At 36.2% G+C, this 23,170-nt stretch overlaps 1 protein-coding gene across 2 annotated transcripts in view; it reads right to left on the bottom strand.

The window, feature by feature from the left end:
- Positions 1-2,035: 2,035 nt before the first annotated feature.
- Positions 2,036-23,170, bottom strand: part of KDM7A (lysine demethylase 7A) — a 56,592-nt gene continuing 35,457 nt past the window's right edge. The window contains exons 7-20 of one of the 2 annotated variants that reach the window (XM_064700873.1): positions 22,889-23,051; positions 20,116-20,203; positions 19,270-19,376; positions 16,587-16,678; positions 13,364-13,453; positions 12,348-12,557; positions 11,631-11,755; positions 10,967-11,124; positions 7,751-7,848; positions 5,128-5,276; positions 4,782-4,990; positions 4,339-4,424; positions 2,967-3,243; positions 2,036-2,281 (exon numbers count right to left, since the gene is read on the bottom strand). In XM_064700873.1, coding sequence (XP_064556943.1) covers positions 2,187-2,281; positions 2,967-3,243; positions 4,339-4,424; positions 4,782-4,990; positions 5,128-5,276; positions 7,751-7,848; positions 10,967-11,124; positions 11,631-11,755; positions 12,348-12,557; positions 13,364-13,453; positions 16,587-16,678; positions 19,270-19,376; positions 20,116-20,203; positions 22,889-23,051 — 1,947 coding nt within the window. In that variant the 3' untranslated portion in view covers positions 2,036-2,186. The remainder of the gene's footprint in view (positions 2,282-2,966; positions 3,244-4,338; positions 4,425-4,781; positions 4,991-5,127; positions 5,277-7,750; positions 7,849-10,966; positions 11,125-11,630; positions 11,756-12,347; positions 12,558-13,363; positions 13,454-16,586; positions 16,679-19,269; positions 19,377-20,115; positions 20,204-22,888; positions 23,052-23,170) is intronic. The other variant, XM_064700879.1, reaches the window with a different exon arrangement.

Raw genomic sequence — 23,170 nt, 5'->3', positions numbered from 1 at the left:
TCTAGAAAACATAGCACCTGAGAACAGCAAGTCCTTATAGTCATTTTCAGCACCTGTAGAATACTTCTTAGCTTATCTTCTGCTTTATAGAAATCCTTGACTACCTCCATTCCCAATATTCTAAAGGTTGATAACTTGTGTTAAATTAAAAAAAAATAAAAGACTAAAAACTTGGTTTTGTGAAACATTAATTAGCAAACAAAAAAAAAAATAGTTTAAAAATTCACCTACACAAGTCACAGAAGAAGTTAAGTCATCATAATAGAAAAGCAAGGCTGCAAAAAACACTCCTAAACTATAATTTCCAAGCTCCAGACAAAGTAAAGCTATGAAAGCTACCTGACTTTTTTTGCAGTGGCACTCCATTGTGATGCTTCTCCATTTAGAAACAGGATAACATAGTGCTAACTGGTTCTGACCCTGCAGCAATAAAGAACACCTGACATCAACTATTTCCACAAATTCCTAAACTCATTCATAGTCTAGCCTAAACAAAAATAACTCTGCACAAATATTCCAGAAAATAAAACTGACTTTGTTTTTAAACCATAAAAGAAAATTATTCCAGTATAGGATATGGAGGAAGGAAAAATTGGTGTGGAAAATTAAAATCAATTTGATGACTTGGACAGCTATGCAGGAGTATTTTTACTCATACCAATCAAAAAACAAAAACCATAAAACCCCAACCAACAATATTGTTGTCATTAGCATATTAACATTTACATTTTGGCTGGACCCTGCAAAATGCCCTTTTTCCAGAATCAAGTAAAAGTATTCCCCTTTCTGCCTTCATCCCCGACCCTCAAAAGTTAAATATTTAATTTTATATTACAGAAAAATACAAATTTTAAATCAAAATTATTTACAGTAATTCAGAATTGGCATTTGCTATCAGCTCTGTATGAAGCCTGACACAAATGGTCATTCTGATACCAGTAAGCTACTTAAATGCTTATTTATATATATGGACCAGTTAAGACTTTCCATTTGCTGTCTTGACCAGCTTTGAAAGCAGCACACATTCTCCTGCTTTCATGACTCCTCAGTAAAATGTGTTTTAACATACAATAACATTTTAATGCTTCTTCCATGCTACATTAAGTAAAATGCCAAATCTTTTAACTGCAATGTGTATCTTATGAGTTATTTAAGAGCAACTGTTATGAAGAAACATTTATCTTAACTGATGTCCTCGTTCCTCCAAAAGATGTATTAGGTCTTCCTCCTTTGTACTAACTCTTAAATAACTAGTACAAATACAATTTCAGGGAGTCTTTTTACACAAGAAAATCATAACAGGCAGATCATCAGAAGGAAAATATGAACTCAGATTTGGAGGAAAGAGGTGTATTTTAAAACAAGTTAGCTACTGGACCAATATAAGAAAATTCTTCTGTCTTTAGGAGTCTCTTCTAGTCCATTAAATAAATAAATCTGATATTAAAAAGGACAGGTCAAAAAATAATCAAGCTGGCAGAGAATATGCAACTTGCAAGTCAACAGAAGCCCAGCCAATAGCTTACAAAAAGCAGGAAAAAAATAATAAGATTCCTTATGCCTTAATTTAAAAAATAATTAATAATGCATCTCACCCCTATTTAAGACTATAACCTGAATATCAAATTTAGGAGTCCAGACTAATCACAATTAATGTGGCTCTCCACTGCACCAAACACACATTATCAAAACAATTTAAAACTTTCACATTATTAAATCTAAATTAATAACCCCCCCACAGAAAAAGTCTTCCAAATAAATAGTTTCTTAAATGAATTTTAAAGTTGTGAAAAATCTATCAGAAATAAATTATTGATAAACCACCTTCATCATCTTCCCCTCATTAATTTAGGTCAGAAACTACCAGCAACAAATGATATTCAAGCCCTGATGAGAGACTATTTCTCACAGTCCGTGTCTCTCTGAAGATTTCCCCGTTCCCATATGGTTATTGCTGAGCAGGTGTGGCACAGTGAAAATGCAGCATTGGGTTGGGTTTTTTTGTGTGGGTTTTTTTGTTTTTCCTTTTTTTTTTTTCTTTTTCTTTCTTTCTTTTGTTCATCAGGCAGTGTTTTCTATGGTACATGCAAGTCTGCTTCAAGCAGAGGAATAACAGCAGCTCCAGGCTCTGTTGCCCTCAATACTGGTCTGTAGGAAAGACAGCAGTAGTACAGGTAGCAGCTACATTAAACAAAGAAGCGTGCATGGCCGTTCCGGTTCAGCTTCAGGATCTTCCCAAGGCGCTGTTTAGCAGTTGCCATTCCTTTCTTTGGACGTTTGCCTGAAAAACCCAAGCAAGGACTTCAGTCAGGAATTTCAGGATGAATTTTAACTATTTACTACAATGGTGAAAACCCAGCTTTCAACTTGAAGCAAGCCAAATTTTCACTGGAATCAGTTTGTAAAACAAGCAGGGAACCAGAGTAGTTAGAAAGAACACCCCCAGGAATTGTTTATCATAAATAAGAGTGTATTATGGCTATCTGCTCTGTGTGAAGCCTGACACAAATGGTCATTCTGATCCCAGTAAGCTACTTAAATACTTATATATATGGACCAGTTAAGACTTTTAACATTTACAAATATTTACAAAAATATTTACAAATATTTCCAGTCTAGGAAGGCAGTGGGTGTAGTAGGAGAGAATTACAACTGAGCTTCCTGATTTTTGTTCAAGTTATTCTTGAGTAAACTGCAGAATATAAACTAAAAACCAAAAACCTACATAGTATGCTCATCAGACTATTTCTGAAGTGTTAAGAGTTTCTAAACATTTCATTAAGCTAATCTGATTCAGACCAGTTAGACCTCTCTTAATTCCACCTCCCCATTCTGTGCCAAAATCTGAGTGTCCACAGCATGCTCACTTCTTATTTTCCCTCAAGGTGTAACCCTGTCCTTTACTCAGTTTCTGCATTCAGTCTGTTACTTCCCTCCCCCAGGCCTCTTTGGCAAGTCAGCATTACCTTTTGTTGCCTGGTTGCTGATGGGGGGTGGGTTTGATGCTGGCCTCTTCGTTGGGTGCAGGGGGACAGACAAGGACGTTTCCCCATAGGGCCTGTCAGGGCTAAGGCTGCCATCACTCAGCTGACACTCTGCTTGCATCAGGCTGGAGTCTCGTGTGTATTTGCCATGCTGAAAACTCAGGCTGTTGCTGTGGACTATGCTTCTGTTTTCCTGAACTTTAAGACTGGCTTCTGATGCACCTTCCTTCTTGATATATTTTTGAGTTTTATTTGCATCCTAGTATGGAAATGAGAAGAAAAGATGTCCAAGTTAGTAGCTTCTGGCTAGAGGTTCACTCCAGTTTTTCCAATTATACTACTGCGTCTTTGAAACAGGTATTTCAGCAGTTCCACCAAAATCTGGCCATTTTATGAGTCCATCACGTCCTTTAGAATAGATACCTCTTAAAGATACATAGTTTTTTGCAAGCTTTTCCATTTTCACCTAAGGGTAAAAGTACACATACTAATGTACTCAATTCCTCTACTTCTTGTTTTCAGTTTGCAGTGACCAAAACAAATGCAATTGTTCTTGATTAAACCAACCACTATAACAAGCCATACCATAATCACTGACTACTTTAATAGGTAATTTGTTTTCAATATTCAGCTGATGAAAGAATAAATGCTAAATTGGGAATTACAAACTGCAAAGGAGTACCACACAGTCAAATATTCTTACAAAGCATACACCACAAAGCACACAGTTAAAAACAGTCCTATTTAATAGCTGTAATTTTTCAACTTTAGTTGTTCTAGTTAATTATTCTAATACTTCTAATGCAGACAAGTTCAGAAATATTAAAAAAGTTCACAATGTAGAAAAGCTCAGATTGTCAGAGTGTAAGGCACACAACCTTTCATTCCTTGCTGGATTCCATTTGGACATCAGAAAACAAAAATATTTCTACCTGCTAGCTGTTGAAAGCTATCAGTTTAGCACTACCAATCTCCTAAGCAAGTATTTCTACTATACATACTATCAACATGTTCCCCTTGTTCTAATGTTCTGGTAAGGAATAACAATGAATAAACAAAGTGCTTCCCCAGTTGGAATTAATACAAATTCACACATTTTTAATGCAGTAATTTTTATTTTTCAAGATATTGTCCTGAGCACCTTAATATTAGGCACGATGAGAGAAAAGAATTTTAAAGGAAAAAGCCCAAAACAACAGTGAAAAAATCCATGACAAAAATAACCCAGTTACCAGAATCAGAAGTATCTGTGAGATACACAGTGTTTAGAGACCCACCATGCCTTCTGTACTTAGAATTTCACCATCTCTTCTCCTATAAAAATGTGTCCAATATGTTCTAAGCATTGCTTTACCTGAGGGGTAATCCTCGAAGCTTCATTCAGGTGTCTAGTCCATGCTGAAGTTCCCAAGTCTCCTTCCTCCTCCTTCACAGACCTACCTAAAGAGAAGTTTAACAAGTTTAAATTTTAATACTTTCACTCTGGCCACAACTTCCCCATTCTTGTAAGTATGCCACAAAACTTTTAGATGGAAAAATTTAGAAGGGGTTATTTAGAAATATTTAAACATTCTGATAACAAGCTAAGTTTGCTCCAGTTTTCAGAAGTAATACTTACTTTTAATAGAAAACTACAACAATGCAAATCCACAGAATACACCTTTTTAAATGTCAGTCTGATTTATTTAAAAGCTTATGTAATGTAATACTTACAAATCTAAAACTGTACATTTAAGTGACTACTCTGAGCACTGTGCCAAAAGCAGGGAGCAGCAGTGCCTCAGTTCAGATACCTACCACATTCCATGGGTTTGTGGCTCTGAGATGGCTGTCTGTCTTTATGCCGACTCCTGGGGTAGCTTCTGTGTTCCTGAAGAGAGGTTCTTTTATTTGTGCAGTCTGTGCTTTGAGTATGACCTGGTAAACATGTAGTATAGTGCAATCCTGCCATAGAAAGCATGCCCTGAATAGCTTCTTCTTCTGTACTTGTCGAGGTAGGACATTCCCTAGGAAAATCAAGGGAGTAGGGAGCAGTTCAAACAGAAGCCTTTGAAGGACTGATTTTTACATTGCCATAAAGTAGAACCATAAATACATGCTAAAAGATCTAACAGTTCATAAAAAATGCCCATAATGTGCTTACTTTTTACTGGGAGTTTCATTTCTGGATGGCTTCTGGGTATTTTGACAAAGGTCTCTTGTGACCTTCGATTCCTCTTTGAAATTGGATGTTACTTCCTGCTTCTCTTCATCACCTGAGCTTTCTGACTCCTCTCTGGAGGAATCCTTCTGCTGAAACAAGAAAAAACAGTATGCTGAATGGTCACCAGACCTCCTAAGCAAAGACTGAATTGATGCCTTAGGTTTTAGCTTTTATATTTTTCAGATTCTGTACTGTTTTAGTGTGCAGTTCTGAGCTTCATATTAAGAGTCAGTAAGCTCTCTTCACAGAGTAGAAAGACAAAACAATTCCTTTCCTAGCTTGGCACCAAGGACAAATGATCCAAATTCCAAGTCCAAGAGCACAAACCATGTGGACTGAAGAGAGAAAAGAAGAATGGCACTGCCTGAGCTAAAGCTATAACTGGACAATTAACTCCAACATGCAAATGGACCAGAACTTATCAAATGGTTGACTCGTGACTGGTCGACCATTTTGTGACCATCTTGGGTGCAGCCCTGGCTGGGCTCTTGTGCTGCCCAAGGTGGATCTAATGAGGGCTTTTAATAAACACCTACTTTATTCCTTTAGCTCTATCTAGCCTCTGTTCTAGGTCAGCCTTCACAAGGCATCACTACCTTAATTTATGCTAAGTGAAGAATTCAAAAGCTTCAAGGTCCAACTGTTTTTATACTTATAGTATCCACAATGCAGCTAATCTGAATATAGTGGCTGAGATACTACACATTCAAATTTTGTAATACTGATAAGTACATGTTCCACAATACAGAAGGCATCTCCAAAAATCCATTTTTTTACAAAGCACCTCACATATTACACCATACACAAATCACTGCATTCTCTTCCATGAGAGCATTAATTATTCTTATCTTCAATACTCAAAGTACAGGGTAAAAACACAGAGGACAGAATTGATGCCTATTATATATAACATGACATATTCTGCCCCACAAAACTGCTTCTGGTTCCTGCTCTCACAAAATATAACTTTGAACAGCACCATCTCTGATGAATGACAGATGCTCCCAGGTAAATCCAGAGGACAGCAGGAACAGAGACACAACAGCTGCTGCCTCTCTTACAGAGGCACAGCCTCATTTCATGAATGAAAGAGCTTTTCAGCTCCTGCTGAGATTACAGCTTGTATGGGCAGGAGCTTCTCAAAGGTGGAGCAACCATATGTGACTCAATATGCCTTTACAGGAAGCAAGGGCTACAGTACATATGTTCCATCTTGGTAATTCAGACTAATCTATTTTCAACAAGTACAGAGAACATCACTATTTTTTTTCTCAAGCCAAGGAATATATGTGGCACTCAACAAAGGTTTTGAAAACAGAAGATCAGAACATTCATAATTCTGGAAGACTGACACCATTATCCCCACCATCAAAACCAGAACTGGAATGAATGAAGTGCATTTTATCACCAAGAGGTATTTCTATATAATAGTTTCATTCACATGAGCAGCTTCCTAAAATTAAACAGCAGGAGAATATGGAAAAAACTAAGACAGTAAGTACAGCACAAATATAAAACATTCACTCAGTTACAAAGTCACACAAAACTGGCTATATTCTCCTGCAAAGATGAAACGTATCACTTCTGAGCAATCACTGATTTTGTGTCTTAGAAAAGGAAACTTGAGCCAAAGCTGTTGGCAATGCAGTTTAGGAAACCAGAAGAAATCACACCATGAAGGTTCCTATCACTTACTCCAACATTTAGATTAGGTAATGATGAAAGACAGCAAGTATAAAAAAAAAAAATAAATCTTAACCACCATGGAAAAACTAGGAATATGAAGACTTCTTGTAAAGTCATATAATAGGCTGACAGCTGAAAGAAAAACCAAGGCATTGGCCTTCCAGAAGCATGAAACAAAAATGTCAGGTAATCACTTCACCTTACTGCTAACCAATAAAAATTTAAATTACTAAGCTCAAATCAATTTGCAAACGAAAAAATAATTAAAGTATTTATAGACACATGCACACATCTCTAAATTCTAGAAGTTAAATTAAAAAATATGTTTGCAAATATCTACACATATGTGTGCATTCATACTTCATTTAATTCTGAAGAAATCACTACAATCTAGACCCTCAAATGGAGGACTGCTATCTATTTCCAACAGTCTAAAATCCCTTTAGCTTTATAAAACTGTTTATAAAACTGAATCTCTGTAAGATGGTTTCCTTTTAACCATGCTCTAAAAGGAAACTGTGTGGTAGATACTCATAATTTGAACGATGAAATTTAGACTTGTTATTAAAGAAATAAATAAAGCAACTAGAATCTGACTTTCCTAAGACTTTTCTTGTTCCAGAGCAGGGTTCATCCTCTGCCAACCCCACCTCAATGACAAAAAAGATGAAATTTGGCAAGATAGCACGTCTTATCTTTTTTCCCACCACTAGAATAAATGGAAGAATGAAGCAGCACATTGTTTGATATTAATCTGAAAAAGAACTATATACTTTGTTATTGCTGCTTTAACACAAACTTTGATAAGACAAATATGATGTGAGCAAAATTATATTTAATTGCTTCATTAATTTCTGAGATTTTTTTTAATCTGTACCTGTGTAGTGCAATCAGGCTCAGATTCTTCTGAATCAGAAATATCAGAGTACTCTGAGGATCCATTCCTGAGTTCTGATTTCACACTTTCAAAGAACACTGCAGAGAGAAGGATTAAAATGTAAAACACAACATTACCTATGTTAACATTTAACAGCTATTTTTGAAGCAAAACCTAAGAAACACATATTTTAACAGTCTCTAAACAAAGGCAAATGCATGCAGTGATCTGGCTCACAAGTTTGCTTAGGATGACAGCGAGTTTTCTACTGCTGACCAACAGACTCCTCAAGCAATTGAGCAGATGAAGACAGGAAAAAACAGTTTATATTTCTTCTTTCCCTAAGGGCACCCACTTCAGAGATGTCACTTGGGTAGTTTCTGGGTTTTTTTGTACAGGCTGGAGTCAGAGCAGTTTTCACCAGCATGTGCCCTTAAAAGACTGCATTTGTCCCAAGGAACCACAAGCAGGAAACACATTGCTAAGTGTTTGGATTCCAGGGCTCAAGGCCAGGAATGAGCTGTATGTATACCTGGGTCAAGGCTGCTGGCAAAAATTTTGATTAAGTACAAATTCAAATTCATTAAAGATGACAATGTGCAGTTCAGGTAGCATAAGTTTTTTGGAGAAAAGCAAAAAAGGGTAAAAAAATAGGGTCTAAAGAAAGAAACATTACTTTAAAAGTATTTATAGTTTCATACAAAACAGTGCTGAAAGCAAAGCTGAGCAAATCAGAAACTAACTTTAGAATGAAGACAAGTAAAATTGAAATGTTGTTTGTTTTCAGCATAGTTTTACATGAAATCACATAAAAACACAATTCTTCCTAACTATAGTTATGCAAGCATAAAGGATGTACCTGTAACTATGTATACACTGCAATTATAGTTGAGGTTTGCTCCTATTGAAGACTGTGGCAAAGATCACAATTAGGCATCAAATATATTTGAAGGGATATTATTGATTTCTAAACACTGCCCAGTGATAACTATTTTTAGAGTCAGAAGGAAGCTAACATGAGATTTGTCATCAGAAAGTGTGTAAATTGAACAGCTGGGACCAAAAGCTAGAGAAGACTGACTAAACTTAAGAGAGTATTAGAAAGAACCATGAGGAATATCCAAGCACATTAAATGAGCAACACCACTCTATAGGAAATTAAGCTTTATAAAGTAATGCTCAACATATAACGATAAATTAATGCTTTTAATTACTGCAGCTCAAAGCAACCCAAGAGATTTCTGACTACAATTCATGCCTCTGGCTCATTTCAAAAAGGCAAATAAGATTCTAGGATAAGGAAGAGTATGAACAATACAGAAAACATCATTTTAGAGATCAAAAGAACTTTCCTTTAGACTACTATCTTTTCCAAGAAACTATATTGCTCTGTATGCCTCCAGAGACAAGGAGGAATATTCCCCAAATTGGGTAAATGAGAGTAGTCACTATCTGTGAGATCAGGCTAAGACACTGTGAAGTAAGAAAGATCTCAAACCACTCTCCCTTCATTCACACCAAGTATCTTGCTCAATTAAGGACAGCACTTGATCTCTGTCCCTGTGCTAACACTGGGTCACCACTTAAAACCAGGATCTTGGCATGACACACAAAGCTAGACAGAGCCTGATCTGTTTAAAGGCATCTGTCTGTGGACATTCCTCTTGGCCTCAATCCCAGTAAGAACAACCAAAGTTGGCAGCTGTTCTGGGAACAGGTAGTTCCTCTGCCAGAATTCTCTGCAGACAATGCCTTTCCCCTCTCTCTCTATAGTCTCAGTTAAGGTAAAATAATCACACATAATACACCCTCAGGGAAGTCTGAAGACACTCAATATTCAATTAAAAATATCAGGATTAGTCCTAAGCGCTCAATTTTTGGAAGAACAATTCCAACATTCACTTATAGTTCTAAGTACATTTAACGCATTTGGATACTCGCTGCCATATTCATTCTGTATCAAACAAGAGCAATAATTTTGAAGGAAAGTTACCATTTCTCTGTATGATTTAATCTTTGATTCAAGTGCAAAATTTAGTTTAATTTACTTAGTTTAATTTTGGAAGTTGAAAACCACTACAGTAAACCTTCACTCAACAAGCTGTTTGCCCTGTTTCAAGAATACCCAAGAGAGACTTCTCTCATGTGCAAGTTTTTTAATACTGTCCTCTGTGACATATGGAAGCACAGTCAACAGGGATTATAGTTTGCCTTGTTAATGAAAATAATTAAATATTTTATTCAGGTTGACAGCAGAGTCAAATGGTATGGTCTGTTGTGCAGGAAACTCAGACCTGGAAGTCTCCAGAGGAGTCTAACCATCTTTTAAGTGTTGACCTCAGTTTTGTAATAGACACCTCCTGAGCCCTTTTAAGCTCTACTGTGAATGGATGTGACTTATAATAAAGCAGGGAGCTGAACAGCTATGTCAAGGACTAATTCTATCTGCACACAGGTAAGAGCTATTAAAAACATGCATTGGCAACAGGCATTTAGTATTGATACTTTACTAATACACTGTGTGATCATCACTGCTGAACACTTGGCAGGAGGCTACCAAAAACCACTAAAGATTAGTTCCCAGTGAAGGGTGGTTTAAAGCACTGCAAAGTGGAATGAAAGTGTTTTACAGATAACCTAAGTTCTTTCCTAACCTTGCAGATTACAAAGGTCAAATGCATAAGATTTTACTAATGTTAAATTATGTCTTTTCACTTGTATGGAATAAAGCAATTCATTAGTAAAACATATAAAATTGTATGATCAACTATGAAATTGCCAGGTTTAAAATTGGCTATGTATTATGATATTTCATTCTCCAGAGTGAAATGATGATGAGTTTTTCACAGTGAGGTATATTTTGGTTTTAAAAACAAAATCCAATCAGCATTCTTACATTATGAAGCAGACCTAGAGTAACAAATACTCATCCAGAACACCAATTAAATCTCCACTGTGAAAAATGCTCTCCATAGCATTCATAACAGCACTAACAGAAAAAGGTGAGTTTTACTTTTCATCTCTATCCTGTTAGCTTCTTCAGTAGACAAATATTTAAGAAATCTTTTGTGTAACTTCTAATACTACTGCTCTGATTTATTTCTTTATCATCTATATACTCAATCAGACTGAAATATTACAAAAGGTAGTTAGACCCTCATTGAGACCATGAGACCATCAAAATGTTCAACTGATAGGACATGGAGACAATCTTACTGTTCAGTGGTTTCTGGGCATCTGCATTCCCTTCTCCTTCAAATCCTGAGGGCTGCTCTTCTACCTTCACAGCTGTCTTTTTTGACCTTGTCCTGTCATCTTCATCTTCACTGTCTGCTGTGTAAAGACTTCGATCTGTAAATGGACGCCTCTCATCTCTTCTCACAAGAAAAAAAAAAGAAATCAGTTTTTACTCTTAAAAACCTGAAGCAACCATTTTCCTTCCACTATTTACAACACACTTTCAAGACATAACAGTAAGATTCTCTTATGCTCATCTCTTCATTCTGAATTGTAGGTATTCCCACTTGCTTCCTATACAACTGACATTTCAATAAAGATATGAAGTTTAACATCAGAGTACTTTTAATGAGAAGCACTCTTATAAATAGATACAAAACAACTCTTTCTACTTTGAAGCATTCCCTTCAGTACTGAGCAAGTGAATGAAATGCTGTAACAAAGGAATATGCAAAGAATCCCTTCCTCTTCACTTCCTAACTGTGGCTCCACTAGGGGACAGCAGACACAGACACTCCTTCTGTTTTCCTAACCAGACTCTTACTGGTAAGAACTTAGGAGCTCCAAAAATAGAAATATTAACAATATGCATACTCCAGACCATAATAACCAGGAAAGAGTGTTCACAAGCAATCCTTTATACCTAATTATTCTTCCATTTGACAGCAGAAGGCGAAGATCATTGTCTTTTGTTCTCCATTCAGGTACTGTAGAAGAGGGCTGAAAGGGCTTGTTAAACCTCCCATTCAGTTTTGAGCTTGTGATATCCTAAAGAAGTAAAAGTAATTTTGCTTATTATTTCTTCCTATGAACTCAACTGGTTTTTTCTTCACTCCATAAAAGATTAAATGCACCGCTAGGATGGTTACCACCTGGAAAACCAACTAAGAAAATTTCAGACAAAACATGTTTGGATTTAAAGAACTTCAGGAGATGACTGCACCTTCTCCTTCCTTGAATCATTTATACTCTCCTGAAGCACCTGAAACAAATACAACTTGCCTAGAATACTCCTTTTATGTTTCCTTTGGAGAAATATCAATACACTAGGGCAAGCCAGAAGCTGGGCTTGGAACTGCTACAGCAACTCCTGGGTTGGGTGCGTGCTCCCTGATATTAATATCTCAGAACAGATTTAAAGCACAGCAAAACATCAATAATGGAAAGTAACTTGCCCTAAGCAGAACTTTCTTAGCTCAAAGCAATTTAAATTTGACAAACTCTGAAACAATATATCCATATCTCATATGACAAAGAGTTCTAGTCTGTATTCTTATGCATCTTAAAACCATTTTCTTCTCAACAGAGATTAGAAAACTACTCTGGTTTTGTTTTTCCTTGCACACAACTCAATACTTGCCTCTTCCCACGGTGACATCTCCAGCCTTTTCAGTACCTCCCTAGTGTGAAGTTCCAGGATGTCCAGATTGGAAGGAGTTTTGGTAGCATGGTCTCGCAGCTTCCTCACCCTTCGCCTGGAGTGGTGAGGGGAAGCTGTTTCATGTGAAGATCGTGAACTTGGAGACACACCAAGAATTCCCTGAGTTTTAACTAATTTGCTGTTTTCCTCCTGTAATTAAAAGCACTTTTCAGAATAGTCTCAGAGGAATAAATCCACATATTTAAGTACTGCTTCTTATTCATCTAATTAAATGCAAATTATGTAAGGAAAATTGTTAGACATTTTAGATCAGTAACTACATGTTGCATTTGGATTTGATGTACAAAGTTTAGTTCTACTGCACCTTTTTTCATTTAAGGCTTTTATGCTACTCCACAAGAGTAGTGCCACCAAAGCACATGGTTTTATTCAGGAAGGCAGCACAGGGTAGAAGTGTATTGTACACAACAGATCACACCCCCTCAGATTCATTCTCTTCACATGGAAATGTGAAAATTTTTCAAGAATCAAAAACCACTGAAGAATAAAGGAGCAAAACACTGATATGGGAAAGCAACAAAAAAAAAAAGCCACCCTCCCCCACTGACTATAACATACAGCCACAAAACAGAGGAGTAAGCAAAAGAGATAACAACTGGACCAGAACTAACTAACACAATAATAATAATTTTAAGTAGTTATAGGTAACTACACTTTAGAAATGCTAAACTACAAATAATTTCACCATTAAAATCCAAAAATCAACAAAAATACATAATTATAAAAATAATAAATTATCATACTGTCCATTTTCTTTATCTGAAATACCCATAGCTGAGTATTCCAAAGAGTTTTCCTCTTGATATTCTATTATTAAATAAATGGTAAATAAATTTAAAGGTGCACATGGTCACCCAGAAGTATAGCTTTGATGGAGTTGCCTGATTCAAAGATTTATTTTCTGAAGACTTATGTAGGGCTGCCTCTGTTCTTACCTCTACAGAACGAATCACTTTAGAGAGCTCTTTGATGAGATGCCCAGGCCTAATGTTGTCTGGAATTTCAAAGGCATGTTCTGTTACAAGCTGTGTGCAAATAGAGAAGAAAAAGATACTTAGTTTTGGGGTTTTTTTTCCCAGATAAAAGCAGAAATAATATGAAACAAACAAAACTACAAGGGAAAAAATAAAAGTAAAATAAAAACCAGATTCATTTCTGTAATAATGATCACAAACTGCCAGGACTGATACACACATGCAGTAGCTTCCAGTCCAAGCTTTAGTAGCCAGCAGATATTCCTCAGTGTCTCCAACATTCCAAAGAAGAGGTAACAGAAATCCATACTGACAACCACTTTATTTTTTTTATCCTCATCCTTACAGTCATCTCCTTTTTTCCCTTCACCATGGTCAGAATAGAGCAATACTTTGACATTCATCAGAGTTATGACTTTAAAAACACCTTAAGACTAAGGGAATGTCACCCTGACAAAAATTTAATCTCAAGAATAACCATGAGTAACCAAGATGCAGATTTTTAGACATCTTCCTGACACCCAATTCTTAAAATTTACCTTCTTAGTTTATTTAAAATCTAGCAGGTTGGAAAATGCAACTCAGAAAAAAAATGCCTATTCCTTATAAAAATATAGGAAGTTGTAAGAGTTTATGTTCCCTTTAATCCTCTGAAACCGAATCAGAGACAGATTTCATATATACACACACACAACAAGAGTTCCAATACTCCGTAGTTAGATCCAGCAAAAAATATTTTGTATGTAGTTTAAATGTCCATTTAGAACACTTTCAGCTAGAATTAAACAGATAAAATATCCCTTAACACACAGGCTAGAATGACTGCCTTGAATTCCTGTTATCAACTACTTAAACGGAAAAACATCCCAAACACTTTCAGCTACCCACATTTCAAAAATGAGATTCAGTACCAAAATGATTGCTAGAAGCAATTCAATACTGTATGTGCATTTCATTGAAGCTGGCTTCCTCTCAGTCATCAAAACAAATGCTTTCTCCCCCTCCCAAAAAAAACCAACACCAACATATAATCATGATATGATTATTCATTTCAGTGCCCCTAATTCTACAGGGAAGATTAGATCAGCTGCTATTATTTACCATTGTTCATTCTTTGAAGGTATCACACCTCTACACATTCACCCTGGAGAAAATAGTAGCTCTGTCACTAAACTGTATAATTTTTCCATCAAGTTGTTGGTCATTTTAGGGCCATTCAATCCTTCCTACTTCACTGTCTCAAAAGAAGATGAGTTTGAAATTCTCTAGAAAATGGCACAAACCAATTCTCTAAGATAATTAATCTATGCTGAAAAGACATGCTCCATGACACAACTGTGAAAGCTCATGAGAGGGGTTCTCACTTGAGGAGCATGTATTTGCCATTTTTCAGGAACTGTCTGAAACCCTCAGCAGGAGCAGCTCAAACTGCAATGCACAAAGCTGCTCCTGTCCTCACCTGCCCACAGCTCCAATCCTATCCCACACATGGTCTGCTGCACAGCAGGACTGGCTCAAGGGGGAAGCAGCAGCCAGAGAAGATGGGTGTAGGGTGTGCAACATGATAGCTGGTGGCCAGCAGACATCACTGTGGCTTAATCACTGATGCTCTGAACTTCCCTCACAATGGCTGTGTCTGTTCATCCAGTGGTTTAGGAATACTCAAAGGTCTCATTAATAAGCATTCAGAATGCAGCAAGTGCAATTGATTTTTCTTCCACAGAGAATGAGAGAATGTACCACATTCCACATGAATCAAAATACTCAATGACCTACTAGACAGTACACAAATGCTACAATACTACACTACAGCAATCTAGAAAAAAGGAATGCTAATCCAATTTCAAATCAATATAAGGATTTATATAGGCTGTGTTTATTATCCATTCCACAGATGCAAAGATGGCTTGGATTCACACATGGTTCAAGAGCTTAGGCCCTGTAAACACTGAGATATTGCTTGCTAACAAGCCTTCATCCAGAACAGCAGAGACCAAGAGACACTGGAGAACCAACTCAGAGGGCCAGCAGAGTTTCATCTGGGATCAGTAATGCTGCACAGGCTGGACCCCAGCACATTCCACACATGAAAACCACCTCTGCATTTGCACCTCATGTCCAGTTCCACAGAGCTCATACTTTTGGATGCAGTATTATGCAGTTATCATATATAATATCATACATACATATTGCATGGTAAGTTCTCTTACAAGTAGAATTTGTGGGCAGAAAGAACAGAGATCTCAAAGAGCCAGTTCAAGTCTGGCTTGCAACAAGGCAGTATCACAATCAGCAACAAAGCAGAATTAATACCCTGAGTCAGAACCAAACTGCCTGTCAGTGAACAGCGCTTCTCAGGAGCACTGCTTCCAAGAGGGTTTATTAGCACAGGCACATGAAAAAAACTCATGGAGTTAGGCCAGACCCAGCTCTGTGCCAAAACAAGCTTTCCTGGAGAAAAGAGCACCAGCAAAGCCAGCACTGATGGCATACTTATGATTTTACAACAGTCAATCAATGTTGAGCAAGGAGAGTTTTTCAATTGAAGTTAATATTCCTCAATATGAATTTAAACTGACTCTTCAGCAGGTGTAGCTGAAATGGGCTTTCCACACCACTGACATGAATGGAAAATGGAAAATACCAGGGTATTCCATCCCTCCACTGCCTCAGATGACGATTAATTGAATGTATTAACATATTTCTTAGAAAATTCCCCACCTTATCACCTATTCCTCTGGCACTCTTACCCTATCCTGAGGTAAAGCAAGATTCTACCTCAATCAGCTATAATACTGGAGCTTATTAAATGGCCTAATAGACTTGGAATAATCATGGAATCATGATTATTGGAATGTAAGTCTTGATGAGTCTTGATGCCAAAATCCAATATAAACTTTACCCTAGCCATGGAAACATCAGTTTTTATTTTTTATGAAGTTTATAGGTCATAGCATTGTTCAGTGACTAATCATGGAATAAAAAATTGTCACTAATCATGGAATAAAAAATTGTCATTATAATTCTTCCCCAAATCAGCAGTATATACTTTCAATAGACTTTTTCAGTACTCATTAACAAGCAGATAAAAATAATCCTAAACTTTAAAAGGGCATAGATCTTCACTTAGTTTTAAATCAAAACAGAGCTCACCAAAATAGCAAACAAAATCACTTATACGTACTTCTTTTTTCATCCATAATTTTAAAGCAGTAAGTAAAGCCTTCACTCCTTGCACTAAATAGCTTGGAGGCTGGAAACCATCTTCCCTCAGTTCTAAAAAGGACACAGAAACCAATTTAGAAACAGATCAAGAGAGAAAATAGAAAGATACCTACCCTTCAGCCAATAAAGTTGCCATTGTGCAACAGCACAGTAAAGGAAAAATTTTTCAAGCAAATGAAACATGGCATGCTGCATTTATGTGCATACTGTAACAAGATTGACCATAAAAAAACCAAACCCAACCCCAGAGTGATTCTACATAAAACTTCCTTTTTTAAAACTTTTTCTTGTATTAATTAGGGTTAGTTTACAACATACTAAAGGTCATTTAGGAAAAAAGAATCCAGATCTAAAATACAGAACAAAAAAAATAACATTTGAAGAAAGAAATCACTTTTATTTCATTGAGAAATATTTTAGTCAAAGGGGACCAGCAGGATGTGGGATGTATCTCTAAATATGAATTTGCATTGCTTATCTCCATACATATGCAAATGGCTCACACTAGCATACTTCCACTTCCCAAACATTTTTTGTCACCCTTCCAATTATCACAGTTCTCCCTCACATGGTTTACATCATTTTTACTCCCAAAATCAAAGGGACAGGGGGTGGAAACCACCCTGCTTCAGAATCTTCTCTTCTTAGGGAAGTTGTGTTCCCAACTGATTGCAATTCTATTTCATTCTCTCTTTGCTTCTTAGGGGTAAAAAAAAGAAGGGAAAAAATAAATCCTCTATAAACAGTCAAAAGTAGATTAAAACCTCTCCTCATGTTCCTGATAAATATTTCCACTTGTCAATAGCAAATGGATCAACACTAGAACCATTTGGCTCATTTTATCCCCTTAAAAGAACTCAGCAATAAAACATCATTCTTATGGATTTCGTATCAGGAAGCTGGCAGGAAAAGGAAGGTTCTGTGAGTAAACAGCTGCTCTTCTCTCCAAGGCCTCCTACTTATTAAAGGGTATGAGAGGTACTGGCAGCAGCAATCTTCCTGCCCATTAGCTGACTTAGTTGGCAAAATTTTAAGAATACAATGGAGTACCACAGGCTGAATCTTGTAGATGCAATAGAAACAATTGCATGAGTTAAAAGTAATTCAAATTAATGAGTACAGCATACATGAACTACAGCACACATCGCCTATTTTGAAACCCCAAGAATTAAGAAAATTATTTAGGTGAATGCAATAATACTTATCCTGAAACACTTTCTGGCAATAAAAAGTCAAATTCAAAATGTTTATGACCCTGTTACCATTCTATAAAATGAAGCAGAAAGACCTGCTGTGCTGAGTTTGCTCACTGACCTGAATTTCATAAAAAGTACTGCTAACAGCTGGACATCACCATTACCCCACAAAACTGAACTGGCATCATTCTTTATTCATAAAACAATGGATTCTGACTAGCAAACACCTAATTCATATGAGCCTTGATGCCAAAATCCAACATAAACTTCACCCTAGCCACGGAAACATCAGTTTTTATTTTTTGTGATGCTTATAGGTCAAAATGTTGTTCAGTGACAAAAACATCTGCTAAACCAAAGATTAAACATAATAGGAGAATAAGCTTCACAGCTCTTCCCTAAGACACAAGGGGCTCATAGCCTATGGACTCAAGGAGTCATGGGATAAAAAAAAGGAGAGGGAAGAGTGGGGTGAACAGGCACAGCTTATAGTTAGCTACATCTTACAGAAACATATGTGCTTTTCCAGCAGGAACACAGTTCCTATGGCTTCTGACGAGTTTGTAAATATGCATGAATGAGAGAAACCAAAGCAAGCTTTCAAGATAAAAATACTCTTTTTGGAAGACGAAGTTTTCTGTAAGTTTGTACTGTTTGGTAAAATTTCTGAGCTGCTCTGGGGTCACTCCAAGACTTCAAATACTCATTCAGGAATTAAGGGCTGTTCAATGTTTTAATTTGCTGAAAGGAGAAGAGAATTTTCAATAACTTGTACTGTTTTCACGTTAGAAACAGTTACATGGAATTCTGATGATTACAAAACAAATTGAATTCAGCAGTCTCTTCTGAAGGTTGACATCTGCCCTTTGAAATACACTGTATTATTAAGATTAAACAGAGCAGGCAGAGGGCAAGATACTTGAGCAAAAAAAGGTGAAGTCAGATAGGCACTCTCTCAAATATACATGGGTACAATTACAGCAATTAAGGAATGGGTGAAGAAGTTTGGAGAAGAACAGCAGCTGTTAAGAACTGGAGGCTGTTGAGACACCTCTTGGATAAACACTGATATAGTGATTTAACACAGCCCATAGGAACTGGTACACATTTTTCCTACAAAAGCCCTCACAGACATTTTTCCTTCCACAACCAGGAGCAGAGGACAGTAGGCTGTGACTGGAAAGGCCAAAAATAATTGTAGAAGTGCAAGAAAACTTCTATGCTTGGTTGTGAAGCCACCAAGAAGAAACTCCCAGATATAAGTTGGGGGGATCATTTCACAGAACTATTTGCTTAAAGTAAAGGCTATCAAAGGATATTCAAAGATCTTAAATTGTATGAAAGAAGCCTGGGAGAAAAACTGAGGCCATGGTCCATTATGACTTAAGAGAAAAAGAATTATAAAAGCAGGTGTATGTGCATCTGTTAAAATAAAACATGCATTACCTTTCAATGTTTCCAGTAAGTTTTTGGCCACAAACCAACAGATGGCTTCAAAGAAAGGAAATTTGAAAAGATCCGGGGTTTTTAGCCTCTTCTCCATTTCATAACACCTGAATAAATGCAATTATTACAAAACATGAATGCTTTAATTATCAAATTCATTATTCAACGATGTAATCATTCAAATTGACACAATGTCCAAAATAAAATGAAATAAAATAACCATGGCCATGATAAATAAAAGAAGTCAAGTACCACATAGTTAAACCCCAACAAGACCACAGACAAGATTGAACTCTGGTCTCATTCAGGCTCTGACCTTATCAAGTTTGACTGCGGCACTTCTAAGAATAAAGTTGGACTTCATAAAACTAGGATACAAACCCAATGTGTGATCTTTTAACAGATGGAATTTTATCGGGATTCCACTGTAATAAATAAAAACAATATGTTTAGAAGACAGCTCTACATCTTGGACAAAAACTAAATACAGCTGCCCTTAGAGCAATGCTGACTTGAGGATGCTCATTTCAACTCGGTGTCGCACACCTGGGCTTGCTTAGTTTTGTTTTACTCACTTATACTAATCTCCAAAGTAGATTTTTTTTCTTTTTTTTTTTTCCTCCTTTTAGTCACTTAAATTCTTGCACAGCCATCATTTTGCTTTTGAAACAAACTTTGCAGAAGTAAAACAAGAGAACGTGCTTGATACATTCTAACTGAAAATGCCACTATAGTCTGTTAGAGAGCCTGCACCAATTTGATCCTGGTTAAGTGCATGAAGAAAAATCTCTATGAAAAGAATATCCTACTTACTGGGGAACAAGTACAGGAAGAGCTGAGACTAACCTGAGCTGCATGCCAATGTTGAGGTTGTGCAAAAAGTTTCCTCCAAAAGCCATACAATCCTGAGATGTGAGCACAGCGTGAATCCAGCCTGAAATGACAGATTTTGAAACTTAATTCATACTTATGAATTGTTCTAGGACTGTTCTTAAATACACATATAAGTAAAAATGCTGTTCCTGAAAGAAAAAAAAGCAAACAGATTTGTATTCTGTGCCAGGAACAAGTAATTTTAACAACATGTAAACTATAATTTTTCAGAAATCTAATGGAACTGTAGTTTTCTGAAATAATTAAGCTTAAAACATTTATCACTGGAGGGGGCAGTAAGGATGCAAAGCCAACTTGTCAAGTAAAAATTCCAAAAGTTTTCCCTCCAATCCACAAATATAAACAACTCAGGAATGGAAAAATATACTGAACAAAAGATCAAGTCATAAAAATAAAATTATATGTCTTTCAGTATTTACATGTTGCTTACAGTAACTGGGTTGTTTGAACAACATAAAATCATTTAGCAATACTGAAGTTTCTCAAATAGGAATTCAGAAGTGGTCCCATAAATTATTCTAAATACAGCCATTCTAAGTCAAGTGAAATTATGATCAGTTTAAAACCCAGTCTAGACACGCTATAAACTTTGTCACATAACTGAAATATTGTCCTTAAGAAATCCACTATTCAACACAGTAAAGCATGGCCAACGTTACATTATTGATTCCGCTAATTACTAGGGGATAATTTCAACTAAGCACACAAAAGAACTCATTACATGAGCTGCCTGATTAAAAATAGTTATCTGTGAATGCTTTAGTGTAAGTAAACTGTGGAGCTTTAGTGTAAGTAAACTACAAGGAGACTTTCTCTGTCAAGATCTGATTTTGCATTCCTGCAGATGCTCTTTGACACAAGGTGAACTGGCCAGACATTTGCACACTACTTCATGCTTTCACCAAGTGTAGGCAAGATGGACAAACACAGGAAGTTTCCCAATTTGAGGAAAGATCAGACCAAATCACAAACAACTACATATTACAAACTAGCATTAAATCTATGCCCTAATTCAGCTAATGATGAGCAGTTTCATGGCATACCTGCTTCAACCTAAGATATTACTTTTTTTTCATTCCTGCTTGGTATTTTTATGCTACACTTTTGATCCAGGTATACATAACGAGGAATGAAAATTTAGCGTAGACCACACAGAATATCTTGAATAATATTTAAATAACTTTAAAGAGCCTCTCAGTAGATGTTATTCACCTACATGTAAAATTAATTTTAGATCAGAAGACCACTCTGAACATATTTCCAAGATTATAAAATAATTATGACATCTACTAGCATCAGTGCAAGCAGAAACAGCAAGTGATTTTCACCAGAGATCAGGGGATTTTTTGTCAAAGTCTTTCCTCGGTCCTACAGATAATTTCCCATTTCTTTTTAAACACCTGTCTTGAAACCTAGTTTAATTTACAGGTTCTTCTGCTGCACTCCATCATACGTATATGAATATGTGTGTATACACATACATGCACATGTGTATTTGGAAGTACCCTTTTATTTGTACACACATTGAAATACAAGTACACATGAGAAATTATCATCTGATGATACTTTTCTTCATGGCCATATTACAGTGATAGCTCAGATTCAGCTGATTACTTAGAAAGCTATTTTCTGTCAGTCACAATGAAGTTTGTCATTCTGTAATTCTGCTTTGTCTGCTCATAGATCTTTGCAACTTACATATATGGACAATTAATGCTATTTCTTACTGGAAATACTTGGTTTTAGAAGCTCTGGCTGTTCAGGAATATCAAAAGCACACAGAGGGCATCATCAAGTAGTACTTATTCTGCACAAGCTGTGAACTAGAACAGTGAACACTGAACCTCCCAGGTACAGAACTGAGCTATGAGAAAAATGAAGTAGTCTAGAAAGTACAGGATGGAATAATGTACTGATCATAATCTTCAAAGCTTCTTCCAGAACTAGAATTGTAAACCATTTTCTTGCTCCGTGTATTTAAAGATTTCTTACCGCTCAAAAAAGAGAAGACAGCACTCAGTACAAATTTTCAAGAAGAAAATACTAAAAAGCATTTATAGGGACAGGTTGGATAAGCAAAAATACCAAAACCTGGCAGTCATTTTATTGGCAAAATATTGTTTGATTTATTAAAGACTTGTAAGCTTATGGCATTTGGGAGTTTGTGTAGGGTGAGGTGTTTTGTTTGAAGCATTTGTCTGTTTTTCATTCTTTTATTAAAGAATTGTTTTGACATTTCTCACAACAAAAGCAAACCAAAAAACCCACCCAACTTTTATTCTTCATACTCTAGCCTACAGCATAAGAAGTTTATGCAATGTTTCTGTAATAATTAGGCTTAGTAGGCCTTGCAATACTGAAATCTGTAAAAATAAAATTGTATTATAAAATTAGGATAAGAATTCAGTCTGAATAATTAACAAATAGTGAACAATCTGTGCTTTATTAACTGGAACTACTTCCCTGATAATCAAAATCAACTTTAATTTGTTGTCATCTAATTGAGTAACAAATACCATTTCACTTCCTGATAATTGTTATGACTGTCAGGCAATCTTAAAAGTTAATTACTTGCTTTGAAAATCTGAAGTTCTAATTGTTTTATTATTCTCTTTTATCCATAATTTTAGAAGATACCAAATGTCGATAATGCAATTATTTTACAATATTCATAATTCCTGGTGATTAAACTTGCTAAGTCCTAATACCAAGAGTAAAGTCTTACCTGTTGGGACAAACAAAGTGTGTCCTTGCTTCACAACACACTTGTAACACTTGTCAACCTTGTCCCCAAAATATACTTCACTCTGGGTGACAGATGAACTCCAGGACTCATAGAGAGCCAAATTTTCATCAGTGGGCTTGATCAAATAGAATATCTTCTCACCCTATTAAACAAATACACCAAACAAATAAATTAATGTTTTCCTAGAGGTACACTACAACCTCTGAGTCACTCCTAATGAAGTAACAGATTGATCTAAATGTAAAGTATTCCATCTTCCCA

This window comes from Zonotrichia leucophrys, chromosome 1A (genome assembly GCF_028769735.1).
Source record: "Zonotrichia leucophrys gambelii isolate GWCS_2022_RI chromosome 1A, RI_Zleu_2.0, whole genome shotgun sequence".
NCBI lineage: Eukaryota > Metazoa > Chordata > Aves > Passeriformes > Passerellidae > Zonotrichia > Zonotrichia leucophrys.
The sequence above is the reverse complement of the archived record's forward strand: the minus strand, read 5'-3'. Positions and strand labels throughout refer to the sequence as shown.